Genomic DNA, 23791 nt, shown 5'->3' with positions numbered 1-23791 from the left:
GTGTTTGAGGCGCATGTGCGGACGCTGTTGTCAGGGAGACGCCGGGGGCGGGGCTGGCCTCACTTTAAAGTGCGCCGCTACCACCCGGCGGCGACACCCAGGACTGAGCCTTCCCTTCTCGGCCCGTGGGTCTTCTTCATTGTTCAGTCCGATCCCTCAGGCATTCCTCCAAAAACTGATCAACTCCCCTGTCTCCAGGAGCCTTCCCTGCCTCTCAGTACCTCAATCTCCCTTCAATAAAGTGGAGGCAGGGGGCTCCTGGGTGGTTCATTGGGTTAAAGCCTCAGCCTTCGGCTCAGGTCATGATCCCAGGGTCCTGGGATGGAGCCCGGCGTCGGGCTCTCTGCTCAGCCGGGAGCCTGCTTCTCCCTCTCTCTCTCTCTGTCTGCTTCTCTGCCTACTTGTGATCCATCTTTCAAATAAATAAAATCTTTGGGGCGCCTGGGTGGCTCAGTGGGTTAAGCCTCTGCCTTCGGCTCAGGTCATGATCTCAGGGTCCTGAGATCAAGCCCCGCATTGGGCTCTCTGCTCAGTGGGGAGCCTGCTTCCCCCACTCTCTCCGCCCGGCACTCTGCCTACTTGTGATCTCTCTCTCTGTCAAATAAATAAATAAAAGCTAAAAGAAAAAAAAAAGTGGAGGCAAAATACTATTGCCTCCTAAGGTGTTTTGTTTACAACAGCGCTCGGCCCATAGCAGTGCTCGGTAAGTTATTCTTGCTGTTACTATCGCTCTGTTAATTCTGCTCGCAGGACCTAAATGATGAGTTAAACACCTCTGGCTTCACAAGTGGGGAACCAGAAGCTCAGAGCGTGAGGGACTTGCTCAAGGTCTTAAAAATGAGTCAGAGGCCCACAGGATTATGCTGGCCGGTCATTCATTTATTGATTGATTCATCCCATTCATTCAGCAAATACTTACTGAGCACCTACTACGTGTCCGTGCACCCCGCCCCCTGGCGCTGGCAATACAGAGACTACCAAGACCGGCTCCCCTCCTGGAGCGGATATTTCAGCACTGACGCCTACAGCCCCTCTCCACTGTTCCAACAACAGGCACCGGCCTCTTTCCAGAAGGTGGGCGCTCAGGAAATGCCCGCTAGTGGGATTGGGTGTGGGTGGGTCCTTCCTGATAAGATTGTCTGTCATGCTTGATTTTCACCAGTACCTTCCTGCAGGGCCTTCACATTGGGTAAATCCCTGTTTTGTAAGGAATAATCTATAAGTTAACTTTTATTGAAGGCTAACTAGGTGCCAGAATGTGGGTGCTTTATAGGGGTGACCACATTTAATTTCATAAACAAACCTGTGGAGGAAATATTATCCTTATCTTTTACAGATGAGGAAGCTCTCAGAGACAACGTGGTTATCTGAGGTCACATCATACAGATGGTCAGTGGGAAAACTAGACTTGCCCAAGTAAGTCTTCTAAGTCTAGAAAACTAGACTCTGAACATCTGTCCTGCCAGACTGGGTCTCGCGTTTTGTACCCTCTGCCCCCAGCCACTAGGAGGGCTCTTCTTGGTAATGCTGAAAGCGGCCAGAGGGCCATGAACCCACAAATCACTGTGGCTTCTTATGTCCAAGAGAGTAGAGGGGATGTGGCTGTGTGAGACAGGGCGCTTGCTCTCAGCTTGCTTCCACAACAGCCAGGCAGAAACACAACTGAACACCAGTTCTTACGGGATTCTGCAGCTCGAAACTGTTGCCCACATTCCCAGGTTGCTCAGCTCCCTTTCCTGCAGGTCTTACTGCATCTGCCCAGAGTCAGGACTGGTCACAGTGTGTGGAGCGTTCTCCCTCCGTGGCAGGGCTCAGATCTCACTTATCTGAGTTTCCAGACTTCACATTTAGCCCTGCTCTGTCTTCGCTCTTGGAGGGCTCAGAGACGGTGTAAGGAAAGGAAGCAACTTGGCAGAATGAGCTTGCCGGTTCACCTGGAGGCCGAAGGTGAAGTCCTCTTGGACAGAGAGGGAGGGTGGTGATCAGAGGAGCTAGTGGCCAAAGGGTCTTAGGGGAATGAGCCTTCACTGCCCTCAGGAGCCCCAGAAAGGACACTTCAGTGAGCAACAGGAGCCTGTTCCAAACATGGATTCTTGGGGTCCATCCTCCAGAGATTCTGCTTTGGGGGCCGGATGGGTCTGTGAGCTTGCACACTTAACAAGAGCCCTGGGCAGTTCACAAGGTGGGTTCTGAAGCAGTCTGCGAGGGCTGCCGTAACAGAACACCACAGACTGGGTGGCTTCAACAACAGAAATCTATTTTCTCACAGTCCTGGCAGCTGGAAGTCCAAACTCAAGGTGCCAGCAGGGCTGGTCTCTAATGAGGCCTTTCTTCCTGGCTTGCAGGCAGCGGCTGCCTCTGTGCACACACGCTCTTGGTGTGTCTTCGTCTTACAAAGACACCAGTATTCCTGGATCAGGGCCCCGCCCTGATTACCTCTTTAACCTTTATTACCTCCTTTAAGGCCTATTTCCCAGGAAGTCACATTGGGGGTTAGGGTTTTACCATATGGATTTGGGTGGGGGGGTCCACAGCAGGGCCACAGATCTCACGTAAACACTGCTGCTGGCAACCGGAAGCCAGTCGAGGGTTAGAACTGGGAGTGAGGTGGTCAGAATTTCATTTCAAGAGGATGCTTGTGGACCATTCTGGTCTGGTGAGTTCCGCTTTCCTGTGCCCACTCTGACCATTAAGTTGAGGGTCCCCCGAGCAAGATTCTTTTCCACTTAAGGCCTAAGGTGAAGCAGGTTGGCCATTTATCTAAAGGCCCTTCTGATTTAAAACTTCCCGATTAATCCACTCATTTCTTCATGGTTTGGTCTCTCTCCATCCCCCAAGTTGATCGAGCACCTTCTGGACAAAACCCCCTCCAGGCCTGGAGAGGACTTATCAAAGCAGGGAGGGACAGTCACCTGCCTGAAATAGATGGCCCCGGGGGGCAAACACACAGGACTTCGGGGGCAGGGGAGGATGGGACGCCCAGGAAGGGTAAGTGGTGAAGGGACAGTGGGATTCTGTTTCTCTCTCTTCTCTGCCTGGACACTGCAGCGGTGTCCTGCAGGGTTTCCCAGCTTGCCTTCTGGAATACCACAGAGGCGCAAGAGTAGTCTTTAAGCGGTGTAAACCCGGCAATGTCACACCCATGCTTACAGTTTTCCAGTAGTTTTCACTGCACTCAGAACAAATCCAAACCTCGTGCCTTCAAGGCCTTCTGTGACTGGCCCCTCGTGCTTTCAACGGTCACCCTCTTCCCCTTGCCTACTGCACTCCAGCGAGCCCAGCCTTCTGTTCCCACACAGTGCCTGGCACAGCGCTCTCTACATCGTCTCCCCACTAACCTCCTGCGCGTGGGCTGCTCCACCTGCGCGGAGCCCTGCCTCCTCCCCCACGCACGGACATGCCCTTCCTCCCTCGGCTCACTCCTTCACATCATCCTGTTCGTGATTCTGAAATTTTACTTTTTTTTTTTTTTAAAGATTTTTTTAAGTAATCTCTCCACCCAACATGGGGTGCGACTCACGGCCCTCAGAGTAAGAATCACATGATCTACCAGCTGAGCCAGCCAGGCGCCCCTTGATTCTGAAATTTTAAATTTATTGTCGGTGTCTCTCACCAGAACGTAAGCTCCATGAGCATAAGGGCCATTTTGTTCTGTTCCATCCCCATATCACCTCCACCTGCAGTAACGAAGTGCCACAGACTGTGGCTTACACAGCACAAATGTGTCTTCTCACTTCTGGAGGTTGGCAATGATAGACAAGGAGTTGGTAGGGGTGGGAGGGAAGGATCTTCTCAGGCCTCTCTCTCTAGCTTGTGGGTGACCAGGCTCTCCGCAGGTCCTCGCACTGCCTTCCCTCCGCGTAAATCTGACTCCAAATTTGCTCTTCTTAAAAGGTCACGAACCAGGGCGCCTGGGTGGCTCAGTGGGTTAAGCCGCTGCCTCCGGCTCAGGTCATGATCTCAGGGTCCTGGGATCAAGTCCCATATCGGGCTCTCTGCTCAGCAGGGAGCCTGCTTCCCTCTCTCTCTCTCTCTGCCTGCCTCTCTGTCTACTTGTGATCTCTGTCTGTCAAATAAACAAATAAAATCTTTAAAAAAAAAAAAAAAAGGACACAAACCATACTGGATCAGAGCCCACCCTGATGGCCTGGTTTTAACTTAATCACCCCAGTAAAGACCCTATCTCCAAATATGATTACAGTCCGAGGTACTAGGGATTAGGACTTCAGCATAAGAATTTGGCGGGGCGGGGAGGGGCAGAAGGACACAGTTCGGCCCATAATAATATCTACCAGCTGGAGTATGTCTGACCCAGTAAAAGCTCAATAGAAATGTGTTGGCTGGCTGGCTGACTGGCTGTGGCTGCAGCTTGGGAAATGGCCTGAAGAGGGTGCACCGGAAAGGAGGACCAGTTAGGAAGCTGGGAGAACATCCCAGGCCCGAGGGGATGCAGATGGGTACTTGTCAAGTGTGGACAAACACACCTTGTGGCAGGCCAGACGCTGGGAAGACCACTGGGAAGTAGATACGGACCCTGCCCTTGTGGATCCCACACTGGTGGGGACTGCGATCAAATAACCAGGCAACTGCACTTAGAAACAGGACAGCAGGGTAGAGAGAAAGGGCACACTGGAAATGTCTAGATCCTGTTTAAATATAAAATTTGGGGCTGAGCTGCCAAATTATCCCCAGAGAGTTCTTCTGAGCCTGGAATGTGCGAGGCCTGCTTGGCAGCAAGGCTGGTGTCCCTGACCTGGACAGCCTCATGTATCACTTCCCTGCTTACAACCCTCTAATGGCCACCCACTGCACCTAGAGTCATGGCCACCTCTCCCTCCTCATGGCCTAAAGGGCCACCTGCACCCTCTGCCTTCACTCACATACTCCAGACATGCTGGCCTTTCCTCTGCTCCTTGAACTTGTCAAGTTCATGCCTGCCTCAGGGCCTTTGCTGCTGCTGTTCTCTCTGCCCCGCTGCTCTTACACTCGGGTCTCAGCTAAAATGTCACCTCCTCGGAAAGGCCTTCTCTGGTGAGCCCAAGCCCATCACATTTTGTCACATCCCAACTTTATAATCCTCACGGTCCTCATCTGGAACGGTCCTGCTCAGCTCTTTACCCATCTGTTCCTTCTCCCTCACCCCCCACTGAAATGTCAGCTCCACAGGAAGGGTCTGGCGCATTACATGCTTGCTTAAAGCAGGAGTGGGTGCTGGCCTCCTGCTCTCTTGATGTAGTCAGCCACCAGGGGCTGAGTTTTCTCCCTATACATTTAACATCCTCTTGTGGTCGCCCCCACCTGGGTCCAGACCCCACGCCTGCCTGCCTCTCATCCCCCTCTCCAGCGCATTCTCCAGTTCCGCCCTGTGCACTCAGGTCACACTGACCTTCCTCAAGGTCCCAGAAGGGCGGGTCACACTCAGATTTCTGTGCCTCTGCAGAGGCAATTCTCTCTACTGGAACACCCTTCTCTTTTCTCCCTCTGGCGCTGGCCATAGCGCCTCTCACCCTCGGTTCTTGGAATTCCCTAGCCCTTCATCTGATTTCTTTCCCTCTAACGGGAGCAAGTACAAGCCCTTACCTTCACTGAAAAAGAGCTTTGTTTCCTGACTTGATTTAATCTGTCTGCAGGCATCTTAATCCAATAATTTCCCGGTGAACTTACATTCAGTTGACTTCTCATTCTCTACAGTTTCATCTCAATCTCCTCAAGGTTGTTTCTTTTTGTCTCCCCCTGCCCTGGCCCTGGGGCTCATTTTCAATGTGTAGGATGGGTTACCCAAATGCCAGGGAAGCATGTGTGGGGAGGGGAGCACCCTCTCCTTGGACATCCTCTGTTCTGGACCCTGTGGGTCTCCTGCTCCAGGGAGAAGTCTCATAATTCCGCCATGGCCCCATCTGTGCTGCCTCTCCTCCCACTGTGGCTGGTCATAAGCTTTTTTCCCTGCTACATCTGAGGCAATAACCCCAGGTCATCAAATCCATATGGGTCACTCTGCATTGCCCTCAGCCCTTCTGATATGCCAGATCTCCCACAGCTCCTCTATACTTTACCTGGACCACAGTGAATGGGTCTTTCCCAGTGTGAGGCCTGGAGGACTGCCAACATCCTGCATTACTGACTGCCCCAGGCCAGGCCTGGGATCCCCCAAACAGACCTTATTCTCATCTGCTCGCTGCCTCAGTTTAGTGGGGGGAGGCTGGGGTGTGGAGAAACCCATCTCTGAGCTCTCTCTGGCTTCTGAACAGCTCTCCTGCCTGACTGGCTGTTGCTTACAGACAGTTCTTTACCTTCTTTGTGTCCTTTTAGTCTGTTACCTAGGACTGTCTTCGGCTTCTGAAGCTCAGGATTTGTCACCTTTGTTCAGCTCAGTGAAACACCTCCCTGGTTGGTGAGGAGGCTGTGGGCAACTCCAGGGGCAGGCCTCTTTTCAGCCATCTGGGTCCCAGCGCCTCGAGGGCCAGTCCACGCTCAGGGGAAGGTGTGCGCGGAATGACTGATCCCCAGGGCAGTGCTGGGCTCTCGTGCCCTTGCTGATGGATGGGCGGGAGCTTCCTTCTTCCTTCCAGGTTTCTGCCTGTCAAGGCCTGGCCCCCAGCCCTCTTTCTCTTTCCTACAGTGGGTGGGCAGACAGGTTCCCTGGTGGGGAAATGGCACACTCTGCCAGCCCTCTTAGGCATTTTCTTCTAACATCAGCTCAGCTTTGTGCGTGCTGACAGGGCCTGGGCCCAGAGCCCAGCCTGGTGGGGAAAACACTGGTTTTCCCACAGCTGGGGGCTGGGGCAGAGAGGGCAGGGAGCCAGCCTGGGGGTGGTGCTCAGAAATGTGGCAGAGGCCAGGGATGGGATCCTACCCAGGCTTTACCAACAGAGAGAAGGGAGAATGGGCATTTTTCTCCTCCAGCCCACTCAGTTTCCCTCCGAAGTCCGCCTCTGAGAGAATGCCTAGGATGCAAAGCCTTTCACAGGGTGCCCCCAAGTGGTCTTCTGGGGAAGCGTACCCACTCCACAGATGAACAATTACTGCTGAATTGCTAACCTGTGAGGCTAGCAGCATCCGCCCAGGTTAGTGATAAAACTGAGGCTCAGATGGGATCAAGAGACTCCTACGTGCCCTTTAGTTGTGGGATGACTTGTCTCAGCCCAAAGTGACAGTACCAGCTTTTGAACCAAGGTCTTTTCTGGTTTAAAGTCAGCCCACGTACGTGTCCTGCAGCCTCTCTAGGAAGCCCCTTCTGAGTTGAAAGGGCATGGAGGGGTCTCTTGGTCCCATTTTTGATCTGACGCACACATCAGCTCTGTCATTCCCTCCCATGCAAGTTCCCAATCTCTGAGCACTTCCTGTAACGGTGGAAGCATGACCTCTCAGAGCATCTACAAGAGCTCTGGACTACTGTTGGCCGTGGTAGATCATAGTGGGGAGGGGACAGTTATGGCCACTGAGGGCAGAAGGCGGACCTGAGCTAGGTATGTTCCCCCATCTCTGGGGAGGTGGTAAGGCACAAAGAAGCAAGGGTGGACACCGGTCCCCTGTGGCAGCACTACAAGCAGACCAGCCTGCAAGATTTGGAGGTGATGCCTCCTGTCCTGCTGGATATGAGGGTGCTCAAAGGCTGGCCTTTCAGGGTTCCCCAGATGAGGGTGATGGGAGGCAAAGCCATAGGCTGCAGGACTCGCTGAGGGTTGGGACATGGGCAAGGCCTCGGTCTCCTCGTCTGAGTCAGTGATTCCCGCACTGCTTACTCACAGAGCCAGTTAGAGAAGTAAAACCAAGTCCTGGGAAGGAGAAAGGGCAGCTTCACGCTGCCCTTTCCCTGTAGGTGCTGTCATTTAGACCTAACGTGCACAGGCCTCTGGCCCATCAATACTGAGGGGAGTGGCCCAGGAGTCTTGTGCTAGACCTGCATGGGAAGGCAGTGGCTGCCGCCTCCTGCCAGGCCTTGGGGGAATCATGGATCTTCTCTGAGCTGTGTCCTCCCTGACATTGGCATATCCTCTCTTCTCTGTTCCCACACACCCTGTGACCTGGGGCCGATCACATTGCTGTCTTCATGTTCAGGTCATCATCTCTGGAGCAGGAGCATGGCCCATGGTGGGACAGACTACATTAGGATGCTGTCTGGGGGCTTACAGGCCAACCTATCCTGAAAGCTGGACATGTGGGGTCCTCCCCAGGCACTGATGTTTGCCTCCTTCCGCAGGACCACGATCGCCCCGGCACCCTACCCACTATACGCCGCCTCCTCTACAACATTCCAGACTGCCCAGGCAATGCCTGAGTTCCCCCCAGCAGTGCCGAACTAGTTCTGATACATACAGCTCTGACATAACGGAGTTCTTCCCAACAATGAGGAAATCTCTTCTCTAGAGCTTCTACCCACTGGACCTTGTTCCGCCCAACAGACCCACAATGAGCCCAGCCCTTCCATAAGGGCGACTGAGAAAGAATACAGAACAGTTGTTCTGCCTCTTGCCAGTTTAGCAGCGACCAGCACACGGCGCTGGACCCTTCGGACCCAGGACCCTTCCTCTGGCCATGCTCTAGTTTACTGCGTCTCAAAGTGCAGGACGTGGGATAGACAACATCGGACCACATGTTGTTAGAAAGGGAAGTTTCATGCCACATCTTGGGAGACACAAATGTGCAGCTAGCATGAGAGCTGCGGGCTTGCGGCACCTGAGCCTGGAACAGGGTCAGGACACAGTACTCACCGAACGAAAAGAACATAATGGTGCTCGGCACAAAGACCCGTGGGTGTAAGAAACTGGCATGTAGTCAGCAAGTGGTTTCAGCCCCCTACCCTCACGGTGCCTGTCTCCTCCCAGGCCCCCACGCAGCTGGGCAGACTCATGTCATCAGTCCCCAACTGTCACTTCCAGAATGGGAGCCAACTAAGTGTGCTCTTGAATCCAGGCAGAAGGATACCTTATGTGCCAGAGGCAGAATTCAATGAGCAAACCAAGGAATTCAAGTCCGAAAGGGAGATTAAGCAATGAGACAATTCCGACCTGATTTATGGTAGCAGCTGCTGCTTACTGCTCTCGAGAGACAAAAGCCTCAGAGGTTCTCACGCGGACATCTAAAAGATGACCCCGACAACCAGAGACACGCGTAATCCTCAGCAGGGGCATGCTTGTCACGATTTACACAGTGAGCCCAGCCCTTTCCTTCCCGAGCCTCTATTTTCTTCCAAGGTTCATTATAAACAGTAGCCACCATCTACTGAGCACTCACCATGCGCCAGACGCTGTGCCTAGTGCTTTCACACACAACCTCAGCTAATGCTCACGATCCTTTAAGACAGAAACAACTGTATTTGCAGAGGAGGAAACCCGCATCCAAGGTTAAGCAGAAAGCAGAGGAAGGCGGGATTAGAACACAGGTCTCTGGGGCTTCAGGCTTGTATTTCTAACCACCATTTGCCGTGCTATTTCAAGATCCAGGGGCCCTGGGTCCTCCTCTTTGCTTAAGAGGCCAGCGATGATGTGGTTGTTGCTGTCCTGGTCCCTGGGGCCCTGCTCCAAGCTCATGCCCTCTCGAGTCTCCACCACAGGGTGGTGCCTGAGGCTCTGAAACGCCAAGTCCTTCGAGCATGACCGAGAGTTGCCTCGTTATTCAATGGGAGCTGTCCCCAGGAAAGGGCAGCTCCTCACCTCTACCCCCAAACACAACCTTCCTAGAGCGGTTAAGGGCAGGTTTCCAACTACCTTGCTTCCAATTTCAATCTCCAATCTCAACTGCTCTCCATGACAGTTCCGTTTCTTTCTTCTTTTCTACTAATAAAACAGTTAAGACAATTCTGTCCATTTTGTTTTATTTGTTAAATAGCTAAAAAGTCATCAGGGAAAACCTTAACAAAAAATGAAATTGACAGATTTAAATACCAATGAAGTCCACTTTTCATTCCTACACTGTTATGTGCCTAAAATGACCATCTCAGGGTAAGCCATCTGGGACCCCTGAGTTGTATGGGAAACATCACTCACAGCACCAGCTTCGCCAGGGCACGACGGGTGTGCGCTGACATGAACCCTGGTTGGTGGGAAGGGAGCAGAGCAAGGAGTGAGAGCAAGGGTGGAGCCAAGGCCTAAGGTTGCTCTCCTAGGACAGTGAACACAGCGAGAGGGAGCCACTTACTGGTGACCATGCAGAACATGCCTTCTGCAGTTTGTGGGGAGGCTGCACGGGACGCAGGCCTCAAAGTTCGGCTTCCTTGCCCCTGGGTGTGTTCAGATCCTCCCCACTGACTTGTGCGCTGGTAAGAGAGCAGAGACAACGCAAAGCAGAGCACATCACCATGCCAGGATCACCACAAGGACAAGGACAGACAGACAAACCCACAGGAACATCACTTTTAAGGGGAGGCAAAGAAGCAAAGCAGAGGGGAACCCAGAGAGAGAAAGTTAGAGGAAAGGAAGTATCCCTCTGTTCTCCATCAGCTGGTGGCTTTCTGTTCTCCAACGTCAAGACTTCTCCAGTTGGTTTTTTTTTGTTGTTGTCCTCTTCTTTATTTGAGAGAGTTCCAACACAGTTCCTGGGATAGTTCGTGGTTTTAGCTCTTGATATAAAACTCAAAGATTAAAATTAGATCAATCTGCGGAGGGCTGGGAGGAGAGGAAGGCCAGTATTACCTTACAACTAAATGTAAGCTTGTTTCGACACCTAGTTCGTGCTCCTAAAATACAGAAGTGTGTGCAGGGTGTGTGTGTAAATGGGTGGTTGCACAGCCCACCACCCATGAAATGTGAACGGAAATACAGAAGCCTCTCTACTGCCCAGCCTGCAAGGTGAGAAAACGCAAGCCCTGTCCAAGAGGAAAGGAAAACACAGAGACTCTCACAGTAGGTCCACGAGGGGGCCAGGGAAGTCCATGTGACGTGGGGCTCTCAAAGGCACACTTGCAGGAGTGGAAGGGGTTAAAGCTTCAAGTAAGAAACACCACGTATTTTAAATACTTCAATACTGACAAATATTTGCTAATTTAGGTGCTTGTGAAGGCCAAGGAAACTTTGTCTCATTTTTCTCAGTGAATCGTTAAGACAAAATTGGCATCCTGTCCAAACCAGAGTCGTGGTTAAACGTGCCCTCATGGAAGCAGCCAGGGTGTTGGGGAATGCTCTCCACAGGAGGGACGCCTGAAGTTCCCCTGCACACGCGGCTTCACAGGGCCCTGAGGACACGACCACCCTGACTGTGTGGAGATGCTCTCCTAAGTTATCTGGCCACAGTGCCCAAGAGCCACCAAGGCCACCACCACCAGGTGCAGATGAAGGAGATGTTCCTAAGGAGCTGACAACACACGGCACGCTTCTGAGCAGTCTGGTAACACTGGGTGCCACAGAGCTCCAAGGAGCCGGCGACCTTCCAAGGGAGTCGTCACCTCCACTGCCTGCCTGTTTGGGGAAGACAGAGGGAATCCACGAGCCAAGAGCTGGCTGAGGAAGGCCACAGGACTAAGGGGATGGTCACAAAGCTGAGATTCTGAACTCTCAGGCTTCCAAATACTTTATATTTAAACAGGAACTGAGTTTGGGGACGCTGTCCATGCACAGATGCAATGTCATAAATGTGGTTCGGCAATAGCAATAAAGTAATACCTAATCTTACAGGCTAGGCTTTCTCTTAGCGAATAAGGACCCCACGTGATCTAACAATCTTTGCTGAAGGAGGACCGGCAATAGCCCAGGAGCAAGGTGTCCAGCAAGCGAAGTGCTGAGCTAGGAGTAAGTGGATACCACAGTAAATAGGCACATGGCAGTTTCGTCATCTAAGGGAACAACAGTCTCTGGAACACAGACCTCTCCCTGCGAGCTGGCCTTTTCCTGGGCTTGGCACCAGGGGGGCTTTCCCACCAAGACCACATTGTAAAAGCTAATGGCTACGGGAAAGAATTCAACATGATGTCATAGGAGAAAACACACTTATCAGACAGATTGCTAAGGGCTGGCCTAAAGCCAGGACCCAGGGCCAGCTGTAGCAGGCTTGTGCTTGGGAAATGCTAACAGGAAAAAAGGGGAATGTGAAAGATGGGAAATGCAGTGTTCTGAAATTCAAATCCTAAAGGCAAAGTAAAAATCTTTCCACTGATGAGAAATCACCGAAAATTAAAGTGGTACCATCTGACTTATTCTAACATCTCCTAGGCCCAGGCCATGGTTTAGAGACTGGTAATTTGTAACTTCCTGTATCAACCAAAGGAATGCTCTGGCTGGTTGCACATTACCTCAGGAACCGTGTGACATAAAAACCCAACTCTTATTTGGGTCACATGTGAAGGAGACAGTCACAAAAGAGGGGCTGCTCCCAAGGTGTGTCTTGCCTCAAAGAGGTGAAGCACCTGACACTCAAACCAACCACTAGTCAACAGCCACGCAGAAAAATGCATGTCATGGCAAGAGGCGAAATTACTTCTAGAAGGAACTACTACTGGGATTCTCTTCCAGGATCATTTTCCACATTGTATAAATATGGATGGGTGTGCCTAACGCGCTTTGGAAATAAAAAGAAGCCCAAAGGGGAAAAACAGTATTCTTGACGCTTCAAGGATTTCTCATGCTACTGGCATCTTGGAATTCCCTACCAGGTCCCTCCGTGATACCAGAGAACAGGTTCCAGAAATATCTCTAGGAGATTTCCCTGGGCACCTTAGCTTTGTAAAAGAAACAGAAAGTGGGAACGCTTTCAGGGCTTGCTTTTTTAAAAAAAAAAAAAAAAAAAAAAAAAAAAAAAAAAAAAAAACACCCACATATGCCAAAAAAAAAAAAAAAGGGAAAGGCAGCTTCTGAGGATCAAGTCTTAAGGGAACAAATGTGGTTTTTGGCAACTTGCAATCAAATACGATTGTCAGAAAATTCCGAAAGCAGACACCAATATGTTTTCTGAGACAGAGAAGGAGCGTGCTTAAGACCAGTGGACACTAGGCAGACAGGCGTCTCTGCATTAACACTGCCCCATGGTGATCCTGGGACACACACGTGCAATGGAATTCCTGGCTGGGTAACTTTCCTTGGTTACAAGGACAGAACAGGGCCAGGCAGAGGGCATGACTGCAAAGAGACATTTGCACAGGTTCTGTGTGGTTTTAAAAGGAAGGGAGAAGAGTTCTCTACAGGCTCCTTTCACCCTGCCAGCTCCTGGAGCTCGTGGATCGGGAGGCTCCACATGTGCACCTTACACACACTCTTTCTTTCTGTAACTCCAAGAATGCCATATAAAAATTTACGGGGGCTCTTCAGTTGTTCTAGTTAAGTTCTGACATTAGTCTGTTCCCTAAATTCTTGGTCTAGTTACCAGCAAAGTAGAAAAAGGCAGCACAGCCTCTGCTAAAACACAGCAACAAATTTATCTGAACCAGGACGGAGATCTCTCCCTCTTTGTAAACAGAGTTGGCTATATAATATATATTTATATATTTATATATAATTCTTTTCTTAATGGAGTTTTGATCCCAGCCTGGAGTGAGTGAGGTTGGGAATTGGGGTTTTGGTTTATGGGAGTAATTCTGTCCTTTGTTTTCCCAATTCGCAGTCCAAATGCTTGCACGGTGGAAAATTAAAAGCCACAGAAAGGGAAGGGGGTTTAGAACACATTATCTCTTTGCTCGCACAAAGTACAAGGCGTTTGTTTTTGGATAGTACTTCACATTCTGTTTCTTGTCCATGAGTCCTCCAAATATGATGAGTTCACCCCTGCCTTGGACCACTGTATGCAGGCTGGTTTCAGGAGGTCCGACCACAGAACTGCTATTAAATACTTTCCATTTGACCCGCCCCTTCTCCTTGGTGTCTTTAATGTCTAGCACGTACATCTGCATGGGCTTGCAGTTCATACTCTGGTACAAAGGTTTGCCAACATTTAGGGATTGTGGAGGGTGGTGGCCCAGACGGCGGGCAATGGGAGGTAAGGAATGTCCATCTCCTTGGGCAGGCCCTGGGCGGGGAACGGGAACTGTTTCTCCACTGCTCAGGTTCTGGTTCCCAGGAGAGCCTGGAGAAGACCCCAGAGGAGGACTTAGCACTGCGGAGGCTGAGGGGCCTTTGGATGACATTGCTTTGATGGCTTCTAGGCTCCGACGCAGGGCACCTGGGGAGACAGCTCCTGCAAGGGCACTGGCCACGTGTGGTGGAGTGTGTACACCATTCGTCTGTTCAGGAGGGTGTCTCATGCTTCCCCCAACTGTCCTGTTGTCCACACCATCCACAGGATTGCTACTCGAAGCAGGTTTCAGATCCCAATTCAGATCTATTGATCCTAACCTCAGATCTTTCTGATCCGGTAGTGACCCTCGTCGGGGGGCCAAAGAAAGTCCCATTTTGAGGTCATATCCTTCAGTGGTAGACGGAGTGCTAGGAGATAGGGCCTGCACAGGGCTATCCAAGGAAGAGCCACCTATGGCTGCTGTTCCTGGAGACAAATTCCCACCGTTGAGGATGGGAGAGCCATCCCCTCTGGCTGGGGAAAGGCTCCCTTCCCGGGAACTAGAGGGGGTCTGCCTTTGAGCTCTGGGCCTCAGTGTTCCCCAGCGGCCGTTAACACAAGGGGCTTCATCCATACTCCTTACTGGAGACTGTGAGCGGTACTCTCGGGTTTCAGGAACCAGGGCTGGAGGAGTGGCACTGATTGGCGATGGGCGGGAGTTCAAACTGGGGCTCAGTGGGGCTCTCCCACTAGGAGCCTGGCTGAAGACCACCACACACTGCCCCACCTGGAAGACAAAAGACCTGTGTTCAGTTCTGATCATTCATTTAAGCCTCAAACATTTTATTATGAGCACCTGGGCAGGCCAGAAGGGGAGACAGACACGGGAACAATCCATGGCTGAAGCATGACAAGTGCCATCATGAGAGGTGTGTGTACAGGACAGGGATAGGGTGAAGGAGGAATCAGTTTTTATTTGGGGACCCTGAGGAAAGGTTCACAGACAAAGAGATGCTTAAAGCTGGCACTTAAAGGATCAGTGGTGGGGGCACCTTGCTGACTCAGTCAGTGGAGCGTTCAACTCTTGATCTTGGTGTCAGGAGTTCGAGTCCCACGTTCAGAGTAGAGTACATAAATAAATAAATAAACTTGGGCACCCAGGTGGCTAAGTCAGTTAAGCGTCTGCCTTCGGCTCAGGTCATGATCCCATGGTCCTGGAATTGAGCCCTGAAGCAGGCTCTCTACTCAGTGGGAAGCCTGCTTCTCCCTCTCGACTCTGCCCTCCCTACCCTGACCCCCCAACACCCAGCTCATGCTCACGCATGTTCTCTCAAATAAATATACTTAGAAAAAGAAAAAAAAGGATCAGTGGGGCCCACACAGGTTTCCCATCTAGAAGTTCACATATGAGCAATGCCCAAAGAACAATGGTTAAGGTCCACTTCTTTTATGACATCAAGATGTTTTTTATTTCCACACAAATTTGCCTGGAAATCTGACAAGCCAATTAGGCTTTACAATTATGGCCGTTCTCTCACTGGCCTGTCAGTGCCCTGCTTACCCGACAAGCTGGGTGGCACCACAGTTCTGGGGCCCCATGGTCTTCATTTTCTACCTTGAGTGGCTGCCAGGCCCAGGGGCCCGAGTGCATGTGCAATAGCCAAGCATCCTTGAAGAGCTAGAAGAGAAGGACCAACAAGAGGACTCAGGTGAAGTACACTACACAACACATACACAACACATACACATCACAGGAATCCCAAAGCTGTGCCGTCTGGTCTAGAGGGTATGTGGGCTCTTCAGAAGAAGAGCAACATTTGTGGGGCACTTGGGTGGCTCAGTTGGTTAAGCATCTGCCTTCGGCTCAGGTCATGATCCCGGAGTCCTGGGATGGAGCTCCATATGGGGCTCCCTGCTCAGCGGGAAGCCTGCTTCTCCCTCTCCCACTCCCCCTGCTTGTGTTCCTTCTCTCACTATGCCTCTCTCTGTCAAATAAATAAATAAAATCTTTTAAAAACAAATAATTAAAAAAAAGAAGAAGAAGAAGAAGAAGAAGAAGAAGAAGAAGAATACAGCCACATTTGTGGCCACTCATTCACTCATGCCCTCATCATGCCCTCCTTTATTCACAAACTACGGCTGGCCCGGAACATGGAATTGTGCTTGTAACCCATGAATCAATTTTAAGTGGTTCTCAATTTTGCCTGTGTGTGTGTGTGTGTGTGTGTGTGTGTGTTGGTGGGGGAGAGGGTAGATAATACATATTCACAACTTTCTCAATCTGCATTCTTCAATAAATTCCATGTAAATTCTGGCAGTTATCAGACTGTTGTTCTGTCCCAACCCTCCTTGAAAAAATGATAGCAGCAAACCATACAGCCTAAAGAGGAAGTGGGAGTAGGAAGAATATAGATAGAGGTATGAATATTTAAGAGACGAATGTCTTTGATTTAAAGCACCTCTCATCCCACCAAAGAAAGAAAGAGGAAAGGAAAGGAAAGGAAGAAGAGAGAAGAGAAGACAAGACAAGACAAGAGAAGGAAAGGAAGGGAAAGGAAAAAGAAAGCAGAGTTTGGCCAGAAAATACCATGGTTATATACCCAAAGTGAAAAAGGTATTCCTTCAATAAAAAGGACACATGCTCACAAGGTGAGACAGGGAAGCAAGTTCTGAACCTTTAGCAGCACGTGCTTTGGAAAGCCACACCAGCAATACTCACAGCATTGGGACCGCCACACCCTCCAAGGATTAAGATAGTTGCATCATCTATGACAATCTGGGGAGAGGAAGACATTTAAAATAAACCAACAAAGACACAGGTATCTGACCTCCTATGCGTCAGTGGTACATGAAAACAGCCTACCCAGAACCCAAATCAGAGTATTCCAGTCACCATAAGTTCTCCATTCTCCCCAAACCATGTCAATTCCGATCCTTGTGAACAAATTACTGATGATTAACCTGAATGGATATATTCCTTGTTGATCAAACATCAATGTGAGCGTACATAAAATGCAGGGTTCTCTTGAGAAATGAAACAGCAAAGTAAATGCTTTGGGGAGAGGATAATATAAAGCCACTAAAAATAAATACAACCCATTAGAAGTTGAAAAATAAATACCAGCAAAAAAAGAATGACAAAGTCTCTTTGGCTTATGCATGTTGGCAGCTTACCTGACTCCCTCCTCCCTTTCCCATCCTAACTGGAAGATGCTACAGTGTTTGCTGAATAGTTATTTTAATTCCTGAGCACCTGAGATTGGCCACCTCGAGGATGAGGACTGGGGCCAGAGATGTTCGGCTTGGACCACGCCCACTGCTCAAGGTCAAGGACCCAGACATCGTTGCTCCTATAAGATAAGGACATAAGGTTGAAAGAGTTGGGAGCTCCCAGGGACCACAGAGCTGATATAAATGAAGTTACATTTATATTTTATTTATTTTTTAAATTATTATTTTTAAGTAAGCTCTATGCCGGACATGGGGACTGAACTCACAACCCTGAGATCAAGAGTTGTATGCTCTACCAACTAAGCCAGCCAGGTGTCCCTGGAAGTTATATTTATAAAGATGCCCAGCAAAGTGCCATGGCCATAGCATTTTAAACTATAGTTTTCTTCCCCTTCTTTCCCTGGAACCCATCTCAAGACCTTCAAACCTTTGCTCTTCCCACGGACCCATGAGGCCTCTTTTGAGTCATGTCTGCAGCCACATACTAGTACCTGAAGTAAGAGTGAACCAGTGACAGCAGGAAATAGCTACTGACCAGGATATAGCTATTCAAAAGCAAAACCACAAGAAAGAGAGAAAACTGATGCAAAAGGTAACTCTATCATTGTCCAGGAGATAAATATTTATTGATTCTGGCTACAAAAGTAATTTTACCATGGCTCATGGAACCTGCAGTTTTATCAAGGACAAACTGGCATCTCCAACCCCCAAGGGGCCGGTATGGCCAGGAGAGACTCCTGGAAGGCAATCTCTATTTTACCGTCACCTCACTAAGGTCATTGACTCATAAAGAGGAAAACAGGAATAAGAACTCTAAGCCCTAAACTTTCTCATCTGGGGGGCAGCTCACAGTCTCTCCATAAACGTTTTGAAATAGGAAGATGGGGAATACCTTGTCTAACAGAGAAGAGAATTGGATCTGGAATGTTTTTACTTCTGACAGCTCATCAACTTCCCTCTCCTGACCATTAATGCAGCTACCACCAACTCAGAAAAGGAGTGATTCAGATGGAATGCTCTGGTTCTTGACTCTGGCCTGAGCTGGCCAGCTGTGGCCAGAGGTGGTAAGGACAGAAGGTAGGGAGCACAGTCTCACAGAAGTGCACTGGACCTGAGAGTTTTCTTGCTCTTACCAACTCTATCAACCCATCTCATTTGGAAAATGAACCATTTTCAACTTGTCCTGTCAATCTACCTCTCTTCTCTAAAGCCCAAAAGGGCACAGGCTGGGTAATAAAGGAGAGAAAGTAAAAGGACTTTTTGCTTCTTAGACGGTAGCCTTCTGTAGGCACGGGGAGAAACAGGGTGGAGGCTACATCAGAATTTGATCCCACTCAATGAACCACATACCAAATAAAAAGATTCTACACGGCTCTAATTTTATGGAGGAAGTTTTTCAACCTACTGCTCTGTGATTCGGGGATCAAAAATGAGAATGCTAGGAAGCAACAACAGGTTGGATCAGAATCATGCTGAGAATACTGACCTGACTAGTTCACGCTTCTGACCTGTTATTCCCAGGAGTATTTACCTTCAGGCTGACAGGCAAGCCAAATAAACTTACATTTGCCGGGATCCTAAGGAGCCACCAAAGACAATCATTTTATCATCTATCACACAGGAGGAATGGCCAGCCATGGGAGGTGGCCCATGGGTTGTCACAATGCAGTTCCACCTAATATAAAAAGAGAGGAGGAAGCCAAGAAGTAAGCACCACCTGTATTGGGTCTTAAGTATTTAAGATGGAAACAGTAAGTAGGTATCCATTTAAAATGACAATCCTATCACCTTCAGTAGAGATACTGTTAGGATAGTAAGTGGAAGATGGCAGAAGGTATTAGGGCTTTCCCACAAACCTGATAAAGCTATGCTCACTTTTAAGTTCTCACTGTGTTATGGCTTAGAGGTGGAGTGGACAGATGACCAGAGACGCCATCATGGCTCCCTGGCTGTTTGAGCCTAATGTGCTAGCGGAGCACCCCCTTCCACTGCTTTCTACGGTCCTGATCAGCTGCAGCGGCCAAGAGCCCCGTGCCAAGTAGTCCATTACAAGGAAAAAGGAAAAAATGTCAGGAATCAGTTGGAGACACAGCAGGGAACAAAGGATCATCTGGATCCACAGCACACCTGAGAAATGAGCCACCAAAACTGAAGACATCCCCCCACCCCCACCATTCTCCAAATGGCACATTTATTTTTCTAGGAAGAGGAATAAACCTCTTCTACTTTTTCTCTTTAGAAGAGAGGATCTTAGCTTTAGTTTTTTTAATTCTTTTTTCTCCTTCTTTTTCACCTTTTTTAAAAAAAATTTTTAATGTAAGCTCTACACCCAACATACGACTTGAACTCACAACCTGATCAAGAGACGCATGCCCCACTGACTAGACCAGCCAGGCACCCCTAGCTTTAAGTTTTAGGGGCCCTGTAAACTCTCCATAACTGTCAGCACATCTGTGCATTTGTGAATTTACTTCCTGGAACAGAGTCCAGAGCCTTTACCAAATTCTCAAAAGAGATTCCTGGACACAAAAAATGGAAGTTGTCCATTCATTTGAAATCTTTTATTCCAGACTGAAAGGATCTTATCCTTATGGCTTACCAGTTTTTAGAGGGTGAGTAAGTGTGTATTTCATCAAAGAATCTCTCTGGTTGGTGTAGGGGATATGGACTCGGCCGCGTCCAGCCACCAAATAGTACCAGCAGGTCCTTGTACACAACCAGAGTTGCTCCAGCTTTAGGGGAAGGATAGGATCCTAGGAAAGGTAAATAACATGGTGGTTAGGATTCAGGGTCTCATAAGTCATAGGTAGGTTGTCTATAGGTCACCCTTCCCTGAAAGAATCACAAAAGTGGAACCAATAACTATAAAACATAAGGGAAGGAAGAGAACAAAACTGGTTTGCAGATCTGACAGAAAACCATCACCAATTTATACATCTTTTCTTTTCTTTTTTTAAGTATAGTTGACACACAATGTTATATTAGTTTCGGCTGTACAACATAGTGATTCCACAAGTTTATACATTATGCTAAGTCCACCACAAGTATGCTACCATCTGTTGCCATACATCACTATTATAATACCACTGACTCCCAATTTATAAATTGCTTATAATTAAAACAAGGAAACCTGAGTTAGAGGAAAGTTACTTATTTTGCTTATCTGAAATTAGGGATGAAGAATACCTATCTCATAAGACTGTTTTGAGTATTAAATAATTCATCTGAGAGGCACCTGGGTGGCTCAGTCAGCTCTGTCAGGGTCCTGGGTGTTGGGCCCCACATGGGGCTTCCTACTGAGCAGGGAGCCTGCTTCACCCTCTTCCCTCCTGCATGTGCTCTCTCTCTTTCTCATTCAAATAAATAAATAAATAATCTTAAAAAAAAAAAATAACACACCCAAAACACATACACAGTGCTTGGCAGACAGCAGGTGCTCAATAAATGTTGATTCTCTTGCCCATCCTTTTAATCAGCTTAGTAGACCCTACACAACAAACAACGTAAGGAATCTAGGGAGTACGCATACAGGCTAGTACCTGGATGCAACGTAGTAACAGCTGCTGTCTGAGAACCTGGGTAAAAGAGGAGGCACCCTGGAGTTCTCCTTTGTGCTGAGCCACATGTTAGCATGGTGACCTCTAGGCCTCTAGCTGTGGGCCTCGCCAACACAAATGGGGGCGGAATTTCAGGCTCAGTATGAGCGGAGCTGCAGGCCTGATACCAGCAGTGGCTACTAAGGCCCTCCAGGCTAGACTTCTGAGCTGTGTTGACTAAATCTCGAAACAACAGAGATTTGGCTTATGCTAGAGAACATGAGGGATAATAAATGTCACATAGAAGCAGGGTTTCTCAGAGCCTATTCTTTTTTTTTTTTTTTTTTTTTTTTTTTTTAATTTATTTGACAGATCACAAGCAGGCAGAGAGGCAGGCAGAGAGAGGAAGGGAAGCAGGCTCCCTGCTGAGCATAGAGCCCGATGCGGGGCTCGATTCCAGGACCCTGGGATCATGACCTGAGCTGAAGGCAGAGGCTTTAACCCACTGAGCCACCCAGGCGCCCCCTATTCTGTCTTTTAAATAACAGTTGCTATTTCTCCCAGCCTCTTACTCTATGTGCCACCTTTAGTTTACCAAAGATCAAAGAAATTTGTCTCAATATCCAGGTGTCAATTAATAAATACTGTAATATTTAAGAAAAAAAATTGTTAACGCTGCAGGATTCATTTTAAAAAATCTTTTTTTTTTTTTAAAGATTTAATTTATTTGAGAGAGAGAGAGATTGAGAGAACGAGTGGGAGGAGGGGCAGAGGGAGATTCAGAGTCCCTGCACAGCAGGGAGCCCAAGGTAGGACTCCATCCCAGGGTCCTGTGATCATGACCTGAGCTGAAGGCAGATGCTTAGCTGACTGAGTCACCCAGGTGCTCTTAAAAAAAAAAAAAAAGAAAGAAAAATCTTAAGCAGAAAGAATCCCAACACTATATTAAGCTAATAGCAGCAGAGGTGCTCCCATTCAGGTAGAGATCTGGGCCTTCCCCTTCAGCAAGGGATTTTGGGAACGTGGTTTAATAGTGTTGATGACAAAGTCCCAAGGCTGAAAAAGGGAGCATGTGACTGTCTTCCTTGGGCTCCAACTTAAGAGTAACGTACCGTGATCTACGGAGAAGGAAGCAATCTTCAGAAAATGGAGTGAGTATGTGGCATCAGCTATTCTGAACACTTTCCTAACGTAACAGACATCAATCCAAATAGGATCCAACCACAGAAATGAGGCTTCTCTAGGAATGATTCTCCTGTCAGTTAGCACCACTGACTGAGGGAATGTTGGCTGAGTCCTCCATGAGCTTGCTCCTGCTACCCTCATACCCTACTAGAATCATGGCTAAGGGAGCTAAAGTTCTATCTAAAACTTCTGCCTTCCCATGGGACGCCTGGGTGACTCAGTCAGTTAAACATGTGCCTTTGGCTCAGGACACAATCCCAGGGTCCTGGGATCAAGCCCTACATGGGGCTCCCTGCTTAGCGGGGAGCCTGCTTCTCCCTCTGCCTGCCTGTCCTCCTGCTTGTGCTCTCTCTCTCTCTGACAAATAAATAAAATTTAAACAAACAAACAGAAAAAATTTTGCCTTCCCAGGAGGAAGCCTCCTAGATTAACCAGAAAACTTAACTGATATAATGGTCTACTTAAAATGCTAATTTTAGGGGGCACCTGGGTGGCTCGGTGGGTTGAAGCCTCTGCCTTTGGCTTCAACCATGGTCCCGGGGTCCTGGGATCGAGCCCCACATTGGGCTCTCTGCTCGGTAGGTAGCCTGCTTCCTCCTCTCTCTCTCTGCCTGCCTCTCTGCCTACTTGTGATCTCTGTCAAATAAATAAATAAAATCTTTTAAAAAATGCTAATTTTACCCCAAAATGATTTGATTTATGAAATACTAAACAATGCTTCAAGTTCTTGACCTTACTTTGGAACTCACAAATATGATGAAAAAAGTTGGAAAAAGCAAATAAAACATGTAACAGATTCAGCAGAGTAGTTACTAACCTTACAGACTAAAATTTGGATTTGGATTTGAAATACTAGAAATTCTGGTTTTTAAAACCATGGGTATAAAAAAGAAGCAGCACCATTTGCAGTGACATGGATGGAGCTGGAGTGTATTCTGCTGAGCAAAAGAAGTCAGAGAAAGACAAATGCCATATGTGGACTTTAAGAAACAAAACAAATTAGCAAAGGGGGGAAAAGAGAGATAAACCAAGAAACAGACTCTTAACTACTGAGAACAAACTCATGGTCACCAAGGGGGATGGGTGGACTAGGTGATGGGGATGAAGGAGGGCACTTGTGTACAGAAGCGCTGACTCACTATATTGTACACCTGAAATAATATTACACTGTATGTTAACTAAGTGCAGTTTATTTTTTTTATTTTTTAAAGACTTTATTTATTTACTTGTCACAGAGAGAGAGAGAGAGAGTGTGCATGTGCACAAGCAGGGGGAGGCAGAGGGAGTGACAGACAGATGGAGAAGCAGGCTTCCAGCTAAGCAAGGCTGACATGGGGCTCCATCCCAGGACCCTGGGATCACAACCCTAGCCGAGGGCAGACTTCCAACTGACTGAGCCACCCAGGCATCCCCCCAAGTAACTGGAATTTAAATAAAAACCTTAAAAAAAAAAAAAAAGAAAAAGAAATGAAACAGCAGACCAAGGGTCCCCAAAAGAGCACAACATGGGATCAGGAGCACCTCGCTGGCTCAGTTGAAGGAGTATGCAACTCCTGACCTTGGGGTTGTTGAGTTCAAGCCCATGTCAGGCCCAGCACTTACTTTAAAAAATAAATTAATTAGATTTTTAAAAAATCATGGAAACAAACAATTTCTAAATGCCCATTTGTATCAAATTTATATCAAAATTTTTAAAGTGCAGGGCGCCTGGGTGGTTCAGCTAGTTAAGTGTCCAGCTCTTGGTTTCGGCTCAGGTCATGATCTCAGGGTGGTTAGTTCAGTCCCATGTCGGGCTCTGCGTTAAGATTCTCTCCCTCCCTCTCCCTCTACCCTTCCCCCCACCACCACTCTCTCTCTTTCACTCTCTCTCAAATAAATAAATCTCAAAAAAAAATTTTTAAGTGCATATGCTTTCAATCAGT

The 23791-nt window shown here is 48.5% G+C and overlaps 1 protein-coding gene across 1 annotated transcript in view; it reads right to left on the bottom strand.

Moving 5' to 3' along the window:
* Window positions 1-9797: 9797 nt before the first annotated feature.
* The window catches only part of FBXO42 (F-box protein 42), a 107043-nt gene continuing 93049 nt past the window's right edge, over window positions 9798-23791 (bottom strand). The window contains exons 5-10 of the mRNA XM_047726053.1: window positions 19748-19901; window positions 18713-18823; window positions 17171-17267; window positions 16637-16693; window positions 15479-15595; window positions 9798-14704 (exon numbers count right to left, since the gene is read on the bottom strand). Of these exons, the coding sequence (XP_047582009.1) occupies window positions 13589-14704; window positions 15479-15595; window positions 16637-16693; window positions 17171-17267; window positions 18713-18823; window positions 19748-19901 (1652 nt within the window). The 3' untranslated portion in view covers window positions 9798-13588. The remainder of the gene's footprint in view (window positions 14705-15478; window positions 15596-16636; window positions 16694-17170; window positions 17268-18712; window positions 18824-19747; window positions 19902-23791) is intronic.

Source organism: Lutra lutra, chromosome 4 (genome assembly GCF_902655055.1).
Source record: "Lutra lutra chromosome 4, mLutLut1.2, whole genome shotgun sequence".
Taxonomy (NCBI): domain Eukaryota; kingdom Metazoa; phylum Chordata; class Mammalia; order Carnivora; family Mustelidae; genus Lutra; species Lutra lutra.
This window is presented reverse-complemented; position numbering and strand designations above follow the sequence as displayed.